This window comes from Podarcis tiliguerta (assembly GCF_965153285.1).
Source record: "Podarcis tiliguerta genome assembly, chromosome: 17".
In the NCBI taxonomy this organism is placed as follows: Eukaryota; Metazoa; Chordata; class Lepidosauria; order Squamata; family Lacertidae; genus Podarcis; species Podarcis tiliguerta.
This window is the reverse complement of record NC_139550.1, coordinates 6095299-6105432: the sequence shown is the minus strand read 5'-3', so window position 1 is coordinate 6105432 and position 10134 is coordinate 6095299. Positions and strand designations below refer to the sequence as shown.

Sequence of the window (10134 nt, the reverse complement as noted above, 5' to 3'; positions counted from 1 at the left end):
AACACTTGTACAACCAGTCATGCCATGACTACAATATATCCGCATTCAGCTGACAACACATGGGTGGTGTCTTTTCTGATTGATGGAAGGGCTGTAGTTTTGTGGTAGAGCAGGGATCAGCAAACGTTTTCAGCAGGGGGCCAGTCCACTGTCCCTAAGACCTTATGGGGGCCGGACTTTATTTTGGAAAAGAATAATGAACAAATTCCTATGCCCCACAAATAACCCAGAGATGCATTTTAAATAAAAGGACACATTCTACTCATGTAAAAACATGCTGATTCCTGGACCGTCCGCGGGCTGGATTTAAAAGGCTATTGGGCCAGATGCGGCCCCCGGATGTTAGTTTGCCTACCCATGTGGTACAGTATTTGTTTCGGATACAAAAGGGCCCTGGTCCAATCCCTGATGTTCCCAGGAAGGGCAGGGAAAGCCTGTCTTAAAACTGCAGAGAACAGCTGCCAATCACTAGATTAGGGGCAGGCAGGAAATCTCTGGATCTCCTGATCTCTGGGTGATTTGCAGTAGATTGGAAAACGTTTATGTGACTCCCTTTTCTTTAACAATAGCAGCAACAGCACAACTGCCTTCCCACCCCAAATTATATTTTTAAAATAAAAAAAAGCTTGGGTAACCAATAATGGCTTTTTGTGTGTGGAAGGACTATGAGCTCCTGTCACTTCTGCCAACTCAACTTCTTGGATTCAGAATTCTTTAATTCTAGGGCTGCGATCCTAATCCTAACCAATTACCTGAGAATGAATTCCACTGAATTCAATTGCCTCTACATAGATATGGTTAGGAAGTAAGTAATGTACATGGATTTTGCACCAGGTCCAGTTAAGGGGAATCTCAGGATTCCAGAAGAAAACAGAAGCAGAGCCTACAATTTGAAATCTGCCCACTCGACTAAGGGAGCTGGGCATGTTTAGCCTGGAGAAGAGGAGGTTAAGGGGTGATATGATAGCCATGTTCAAATATATAAAAGGATGTCACACAGAGGAGGGAGAAAGGTTGTTTTCTGCTGCTCCAGAGAAGCGGACACGGAGCAATGGATCCAAACTACAAGAAAGAAGATTCCACCTAAACATTAGGAAGAACTTCCTGACAGTAAGAGCTGTTCCGACAGTGGAATTTGCTGCCAAGGAGTGTGGTGGAGTCTCCTTCTTTGGAGGTCTTTAAGCAGAGGCTTGACAACCATATGTCAGGAGTGCTCTGATGGTGTTTCCTGCTTGGCAGGGGGTTGGACTCGATGGCCCTTGTGGTCTCTTCCAACTATGATTCTATGATTCACTCCTGCGGAACACTTGTTGTTGACTATGTAGGGATTTCAACAGGGCGGGACTTGCTACTCATTACTTTTCCACGGGCTGCTGTTCCTTGTGGTCTAAATAGATTCCCCCCCCCCCCCTTACACTGGGGAAGTGTCGAAATGTGGGCGGGCTAGGGGAGACGTCGTCCTGCAAGCGCGCTTGGCTGGGTTACTAGAAAACGGCTCTCCGCCTCGCCTGCGCCTCCGTCGGTGCCGCCCAGGAGCGCAAGGAAAACAGCCGCGGTTTGGCAATGTGGCGGCTTCTCCGCAGCAGCCTCCTGCAGCTCGGCCGTCGGGGCTCTCCCTCCGTGAGTATCTTCATCGCCACAGGCGTTCAACCCTGGCTGTCGATGCGCGCTTCGGAGGATGGCAGTGGTCCAGAAAGGAGCGCGCGTCTCCGTGGCGCAGCGGTGCCATTGGCTCCCTGCGTCTTTGCGCGACCCAGGGCGCCTAGATCTGGTCGATCTAGTTCAGCCCCTGGCTAGACAGGTGACATCGAGTCAGACCATTCATCCCCCTCGCTTCGGACAGTATATTGTCTGCTCGGCACTGACTGGCGGCTTGCCGGGCTGGGAGATCAAATGGCTGCAGCGCTGGTTCTGAAAAGGTGGTGCGCTCCTCCGAGGGCGAGAGGTGCAAAACTCCTGTTAAGGAGAGTGAGTGCCAAATGCCAGAGCCGAGGGACTTCCGGCTGGCGCAGGCACTTGACTTCTTCAGTTTTGCCTTGCAGTGTTTCCACCCCCCCCCCCCGCACCTCTCTCTGGTCACCTATATGCCATGCGCAACCATTAAAGTAAATCCAAGAGGGAGAAAGGGGGGGGGGGCCTCCAGCAATGCTTCCAGCAATGCTGCCGAGCATCTCATGTTTAGGGGTATGTGTACCCCCAGGAAAAAGCACTGGATGAAACTATTGGACTATGCAAAGATGGCTAGATTAACCGGGAAAATCAGAAACCAGGAGGATCAAAACTTCAACAAAGAATGGGACAAATGTATATTATATTTGAAAGACCACTGTAAACACTTGAACTCTTTGGCTGGTTTTAAATAACTCTTGCAATGATACATAGTTTTTGGAGGACTGTAAATTGGATGGACTTATAATATGCAGTTTAAAAGTTACTTAAAGAACCCACGGAGGGGAAGAGGGAAGTCTTGGGATTCGGAAGAATCTTGTGTTTATCCAAAGAGTGTCAGGCTGATTTAAATGGGCCTTTACTACTCCATAAATATGCCTTGGAACAAGATGTCAATGGGATCAACTTTTAATCTTAACAGAAGAAAGAGTGTTTCCCTATGTTGCTATCCAGCCATTACACAAATACCTGACTCCTGTAAGCGTTAAGAGCACAATTTCCCCATATCTCTGTTTGCACAAACGTCTGTTTCATTGCAAAAGAATAGAGGATATTTCTACCTAAATAAGAAGAGTTTGGATTTGATACCCCGCTTTATCACTACCCGAAGGAGTCTCAAAGCGGCTAACATTCTCCTTTCCCTTCCTCCCCCACAACAAACACTCTGTGAGGTGAGTGAGGCTGAGAGACTTCAGAGAAGTGTGACTAGCCCAAGGTCACCCAGCAGCTGCATGGGGAAGAGCGGGGAAGCGAACCCGGTTCACCAGATTACGAGTCCACCGCTGTTAACAACTAGACCACACTGGTTCTCACCATAAGGGTATGGTGCTGATAACGCCAAGGTTGCAGAGTCCCTTCAAGCTCAACAATTCTATGATTCCAAGCTCTTTTCATCAGATTGCTTTATTGCAGAGATGAGGAACCTGTGGCCCTCCAGATGTTGCTTCCATCAGTCCCAGCAAACATGGCCAAACTCCAGTTTCCATAAGTCCCAGTGAGCATGGCCCATGGTCAGGGATCATGGGAGTGGACGTCCAGCAACATCTGTACAGCTATAGGTTCCCCATCCCTGTGCCGAACATTTTTTTCAGATCCTAAACTGTGCAGTTAATCATTTTACAAATAACACTTGAAGCTGACGGAGCCAACTTTGCACGATACTACGGCAAATGGGTCATTTCGTCCTTTCTGTGTTTTAGCTCCTGCCTCCTGGTGCAATGGGGAGCTTTGGGGTAAGACCCAGAACTGCAGCTTCGAACCATGCATATAGCACAGGCGAGAGGAACGCCACTAAGTCCACTGAGCGCTTTCCGCTACCTAAGGAGGAGGATTTGCCAAACGATATAGCAGCGCTTATGAAGAGAGAAGAAGCAAAGGTAAGACTGATATACTGGAATCACCTTATAAGACAGCTGAGCACCTAGCAGGCCAACCGGTTCACTCCATTAGGTTTAGCATGTCAGAGGCTTGCAAAATTGCGGCAAAGAATACGCGCTAGACTTTATTAAAAAGCTGCCTTAATCCCAGGTCAGCCAATTTACTCGCCTTGCCCTGCATGGTTTGCTGAACTGAACTACAACTCACAGCATCCCTGGCCATGCTTCCTAGGGCTATGGAAGTTGTAGTTCAGCAACATCTGGAGGGACAAAGGTTAACCTAATTTCTCACTCCATAAGGCACACTTTTTTCTTCCTAAAAGGTAAGGGGAAATGTCTGGGCATCTTATGGAGCAAATGCATGGTCCCTGGAGCTGAATTGCCCAGGGGCAAAAAGCAGATCTTGCTTTTTTGGGGAGGGGAGAGGAAAGTGGGTGTAAAGCAAAGCCGCCGATCGGCAAGCGATCGGGGAGGGAGATAAGGGACGCTAGCAATAAAGGAGGCTGCCTGGGAGCAGGGAGGTAAAGAAAGCAAACTTGCAAGGAGAGGAGACAGGAATACTAAAGCAATGAGGAGAGAAATTAGAAGAAAAGGAGGAGCAAAAAACTGCTCCAGCTAAGGAAAAGACACTAAGGCAAACAAGAGGGAAAGGAGTGTTGAAAGGAAGCAGCTGATCAGTAAGCGATTGGGAGGGAGATAAGGGACGCTAGCGATAAAGGAGGCTGCCTGGGAGGGGGGAGGTAAAAGCCCATGGATCCTCAGGATTTTTGCATTGGGTCACCCCAAATTCACCATCAGATCACATAGCATGTCCATGGCTACAGCCTGCACCAAAAAACACATGCACCCACTGTTTTGTGGGGCCGCAATGGCGCAAAAACGTGGTTACAAAGCACAGCTCCACATGGATCCTCAGGATTTTTGCACTGGGCTACCCCAAACTCACCGTCAAATCACATGTCTGTGCCCACAGCAAGAACCACAAAAATCATACATCCACCGTTTCGTTCAGAATATTTTTTTTCTTGTTTTCCTCTAAAAACTAGGTGTTTCTTATGGTCATGTGCGTCTTATGGAGCGAAAAATACGGTAATTAAACACATTAAGCACAGTAAAGCATCAAGCATGTTCCCCATGTATGGTCTATTCTGGCTGGTAGCAGCTCTGCAGAGCTTCAGACAGCGGATCTCTGCCACTGCCTGATTCTTCTGAGTGGAGAGATTAGGCTGAGAAATTAGGATCTTCTCTGCAAAGTGGCTCTTCTCCACTGCTTGGATGATTCGGAACGAGAGACTTGGCATCAGCCTGCAGTTTTCTAGCGAATGGCCCTTAGCTAATTGTGCTATATCTGAGAATGGATGACATTGTATAGACTCTTCCCTTAATGGCAATTTTAAGGTGTCTTGACTAGCTTTCCCCCCCTCGATTCCCGAACAGCGTGGGTTTTTGCCCAATGTGCTCAAGGTGATGTCTCACCGCCCAACAGAACTCAGAGCATTCCTTGCTTGTTTCAGTGCCGTCGTGAACAAGGAGACAGGTAAGCATGGCGATCAGACTATGATCTTCTTTCCTGTTCCAACGGTCATAAACCCCCAGTGGCAATTTTATTATCATCTACTCTTCTATTTTTATACCAGTTCTCATAAAAAAGAGAAATCCCAGAGTAGTCCACACCAAAATATGCTGGGGTGAGCAACGGCTCTGTGTGCACTCCAAATTATAGGGCAAATTGGGCCGATGTGCGAAAGGTCCTCCGGTTTCTGAGTTGCATCATACCATGAAGGAGATGCCTCAAGGTGGACCTGGGAGCTTTTAAGGTGCTCTGGGGCTTCAGTTTTCTCCCACCCCCTCATCAGAAATGAAACCAAGCTGACTTAGACAACACCCAGAACTTGAGAGGAGGGAAGGAATGAGGGCAGGATGGGGCCAGTGCTGTTCACAGCACCCCTGAGCATCATTCAAATCACCCCAGGGTGCTACGGCACACTGGTTGGAAACCTAGGCACGAAAGCAATTATAGAACAGATGCATAGTACCCTCAGATACAGGGTATAAGCGCATAAGACCAGGATTAAGTGACTCGTTCCCATGACTAGATATATTATCCACCCATTGCATGTCTTTCCTCCCACAGGAAACCTTAGCATGGCTGACAAAGAGCTCATTATCGTGGCTACGAGTGTTGCAAACAAGGTTCCCTACTGTGTAATTGCACACGGCGCCTTACATCGGATGTACTCTAAGAAACCAGTGCTGGCAGATCAGGCGAGAAACCCGTATTTGCTAGTCTTAGTGTGTATGTGCGCCTTTCACTTCTGTGCTGTTTTAACCAGTGGCGTAGCGTGGGGGATGCAGGGGGGGCCGGCCGCACCGGGCGCAACATCTGGGGGTTAGGGTTAGGGGGCACAAATCCACGGGTTAGGGGCCGCAAATCCACGGGTTAGGGGGTGCTGACAACCCCGGGTGCTTGCCTTGCCCCGGGTGCTGACAACCCACGCTACGCCACTGGTTTTAACTAGAAAGCTTCCACTTGCGACCTTGCTTCTGCGCTTGTTCCAGCTTCAGGCAAAAATCCGGGCTCTACCTACAGCTTGCAAAATAGAGAGAGAGAGATGAATGAATTGCATGAAGGGGACTTGAGTCTGAATTTGAATGCTAGTTTATGCAAATTATTCTGGTGAAATCTTTATAGTAGGTTTTTTCCTTTTTGTGCGGTGCACTGGAAATGTGATTGTAATTTAGCATATACAGTGGTACCACGGTTTACGAACTTAGTCCGTTCTTAAACCAAATCTGTTCTTAAACCAAATCCATTCTTAAACCAAGGTGCACTTTCCCTAATGAGGCCTCCCGCTGCCGGTGCCCTTCCACTGTTCGGCTTCCGTTCATAGACCGAGGTAAAGTTCACAAACCGGGACACTACTTCCGGTTTTGAGGAGTTCGTAAACCGAATAGTTCGTAAACAGGACTGTTCGTAAACCAAGGTACCGCTGTATCGTAATTTAAAAGAAACTTCGAAAGATTACTGAACAAAAATTATGGAATTATAATTTATTATATTCATATTTATACAAACCTTTTGGGGACGTGGGTGGCGCTGTGGGTTAAACCACAGAGCCTAGGACTTGCCAATTAGAGGGCTGGTGGTTCGAATCCCCATGACAGGGTGAGCTCCCATTGCTCAGTCCCTGCTCCTGCCAACCTAGCAGTTCGAAAGCACGTCAAAGTGCAAGTAGATAAATAGGTACCGCTCTGGCGCGAAGGTAAACGGCATTTCCGTGCGCTGCTCTGGTTCGCCAGAAGCGGCTTAGTCATGCTGGCCACATGACCTGGAAGCTGTACGCCGGCTCCCTTGGCCAATAAAGCGAGATGAGCGCTGCAACCCAGAGTTGGTCATGACTGGACCTAATGGTCAGGGGTCCCTTTACCTTTACCTTTATGATTAGTTTCTATTAGCTTTCTCTAACCTGGTGGCCTCCAGGTGTTTTGTAGTGGAACTTCTATCATTCCTCATCATTGACCGAGCTGGCTGCAGCAGATGGAAATTGGAGTCTATCTAAAAGCAGCAGCTTGGGGAAGACTATAACATTACAAGATGCTGGGCACTTTATAACTAGATAAGTGCATTTAAAAGCCTCATGCGGCAGTGTTTAAAAAGGTCATTGCCCAAGGCTAAGAATTGTATGGAAAAGGGCAGTTTGCTAGGTGCTAATTCTCATGCCACAAAGCTGAGGAGTTGCACTTGGCAATATTCCCTTTTCTGTACAGCCAAGCTGGTTGCAAGCATGTTGCTCTGCTTTCTTTTGGACCACATCAGCGAGGCTGAGACGGTGGGTCTGGTTGTCTGGGCATCCCTGGACCTCCATACACACTGCCCAGGCTTGCGTCCTAGGGAGGTCAAATCACTGCTGCTAACTTAGTGGTTTGACTTCACCCACGGAGGCGCACTCCATTGTTTCTTGAGACTGCCGAATGCCAAAAACCCAAAACAAGAGCAAAGATTGGGGGAGCACTTTACTTCTTTGCAGCGATGCATTGCAGTTCATCTTCAAGGTCACTCCCTAATCCTTCTTTTCAGCCCTCGGTCTGTTTGTCACTGGTCTGATGCTGCCTGTATATATGTCCTTTATTGTTGGGTTGAAATAAACGACAGACGAGTGACAAGTGTCATACGGGAGGCATCACTCGAGCATGTCTCGGGGAGTCCCTTTTATTGAATATTACAGCATTGCCACGTATGTGCTTGTTGCTGATTGGTTAACACAAAGACAAAGCAAGGGTTGCATATAGGCTGCATATAGGCATTAATCATCAATAGATTAAAGGTTGGGAAAGGAACACAGAGTTAGACAGGTATGAAAACCTCCATTACTAAACTATCACTAATGATTGATATACTCCTTTATTAAACTAATGATTGATATAGCACAACTTAAAAGGGCATAACCATCGATCGCATTCCATAGATGTGGGCAACCACACATTAAGGACAGGAACAGGTGAACTTAATATGAACTGAACATTCTAGGCAGAAAAAACTTCCCGTCACTTTATGTCCCACACTTGGCCATTACGTACCCCAGCAGCTGTGTTTATGATTTCCTACTGCTTTGTTTCTGTGCAGATCATGGTGAACTGGAAAATGGCTGACCTAAGTGATCGTGAGCTAGCCATGCTCGAGTTTGCACTCGCTGTCTGTCGAGCAGATACCATCACCAAAGAACACTTTCAGAAGCTGGAGGCACACGGCTTTGACCGAGAAGATGCCTGGGACATAGGCGCCATTTCAGCCTTTTTTGCCATGGCAAATCGCATAGCTCAGTTCACAGGTATGCAGCCAAACCCAGAATACTACACCATGGGAAGGACACTGAGAGAGAAAGAGAAGACCAAATAGCACCCAAATCTTTGGAAGGAAATTGGACTCCAGATGCTAGGGCCAAAGTTCACTAATTAGTAAGTGGCGGGTACAAGTTAAAAGTGGCAGGCAAAGAATCCAATGAGAAGGGAAATGTACTTTCTATTGAAGTCCTGAAGAGGAGTGCTATTTTTCTAGAAAAAGAGGAGCTGGAACTCACCATGAGTGCCTCCCTTGTTCTCTTATAATGGCACCCACTTGAGAGGTGCCGGAACTGAGTTCAGGTGAGCCACCCTGAAAAAAAGCCCTGCTGAAGAGGATAGCCCTTTACTATATATAAACTATATCCCTATATATCTTCTTAGGAACATTTCCATCTGCACCATCTCAAACTCAAATCATAAAGATGTGAAAGGTTTCCCAAGTTATCTGTTAAATAAAAATAGGGCGAGCCTACGAAGAGTAATTACGGAGCCTCTCATTTCACCATCCTGTGTCTTCCAGGAAGTCAATATTTAACCCTGGTATGCAAGGAAGCCAGTGAAAATATACAGCTAAATAAATAACCAACCCCATTGTGCAAGAAAGTTAAATCTCTGCAGGTTTAATGATGTACTTTGGTCATTGCATTCCATTTCAGACTGGTAAATAAACAAGATAAAAATTGTCAAGTATAGTGGTACTAGTGTGCTTTCTAAATCCCTGAAAACAGTTTACTCCTTTATTTACTCTGGCAGCAATAGCTGTGTGTACTATCTTAGCAGCCAGCTGGCAATTTGAAATCATTCTAATAAGTGCTGAAATTACACCTCAGATGGGTCTGCTACTCAGTGAGAATACACACAAAAACACATGGTTTATTTTTAAAAATTCAGATAAATCTGATGGCATGAAGGAACACGGCAATCTCAACAGTGCAAGATCATTCTTTCCCAAGTTACCAACACATATTTTTTGAAATAGTTTTTATTTGATTTTACAGTTCTAACAATGCAAAATACATACCCATATTTAGAGATTTCTCTGAATCCCTGGACTTCCCACCTTCCCCTCCATGGGACCTATTGTCAACCTTTTCAACTGCATATCCGTATTATTTAGTAATCCGTATTTTATGCCTCTCCATTTTGTCCATAATAATAATTACTACATTACAAGTGGTATTGCCATCCTGCTAATGTTTCCATCTGCTTATAGGGGTCTCCTAGGTAAATTACAAATTTGTTGTTTAGTCGTTTTGTTGTGTCCAACTCTTTGTGACCCCCTGGACCAGAGCACGCCAGGCCCTCCTGTCTTTCACTGCCTCAGGGTCTTTTCCAAATGTTCCCCCACAAACATTTTGTTACGGAAAAATTTACGGAGCTCAGTCACCCAGCTCATCGGGCAGAGCCCGCGGGTCACTGCGGAATAAAGGAAGGATTCCAGCCAACCGGAGCAAATAGCTGTAGACCAAAGTCTAGGTTCAAAGAGCAAATTTGAACCCCGAGGACGGGGTGACAAAGACTTTTAAACCTTTCCCACCATATCCCAGAGTACAGTTCGTACAGCATCATTGCTACATCACTGACATGTCACAAAAGGGGAGGGGTTAACTTTGGCAAATATGTCCAGGCAAGTCTTTGGTACAAGATTAGCATAAGCAGACATGGCAGGGCAAGACTCAGGTATAAGATTAGCACAGACAAATATGACTGAAGTGCCCACCGCCCAAAAGTACAATAGAACTTCCTT

The 10134-nt window shown here is 46.5% G+C and overlaps 1 protein-coding gene across 2 annotated transcripts; it reads left to right on the top strand.

Moving 5' to 3' along the window:
- The first annotated feature begins 1456 nt into the window (after window positions 1-1456).
- On the top strand, window positions 1457-9079 carry LOC310667773 (uncharacterized protein). Of its 2 annotated transcripts, none has more exons than XM_083420708.1 (5): window positions 1457-1620; window positions 3369-3545; window positions 4983-5082; window positions 5680-5810; window positions 8170-9079. In XM_083420708.1, exons 1-5 carry the CDS (start codon window positions 1564-1566, stop codon window positions 8440-8442), a joined length of 738 nt encoding a protein of 245 aa, XP_083276834.1. In that variant the 5' UTR covers window positions 1457-1563; the 3' UTR covers window positions 8443-9079. The 2 variants fall into 2 exon arrangements, with proteins under 2 accessions (XP_083276834.1, XP_083276835.1); XM_083420709.1 differs by having other exon boundaries at window positions 5680-5841.
- The last annotated feature ends 1055 nt before the right edge of the window (window positions 9080-10134 follow it).

Excerpts from the sequence above, each read along its gene's own strand:
- LOC310667773 (XM_083420708.1), top strand. The coding sequence starts at position 1,564 with ATGTGGCGGCTTCTCCGCAGCAGCCTCCTGCAGCTCGGCCGTCGGGGC. Across the intron at positions 3,546-4,982 it reads TGAAGAGAGAAGAAGCAAAG|CGTGGGTTTTTGCCCAATGT; the intron begins GTAAGACTGATA and ends ATTCCCGAACAG. Across the intron at positions 5,083-5,679 it reads CGTCGTGAACAAGGAGACAG|GAAACCTTAGCATGGCTGAC; the intron begins GTAAGCATGGCG and ends TTCCTCCCACAG.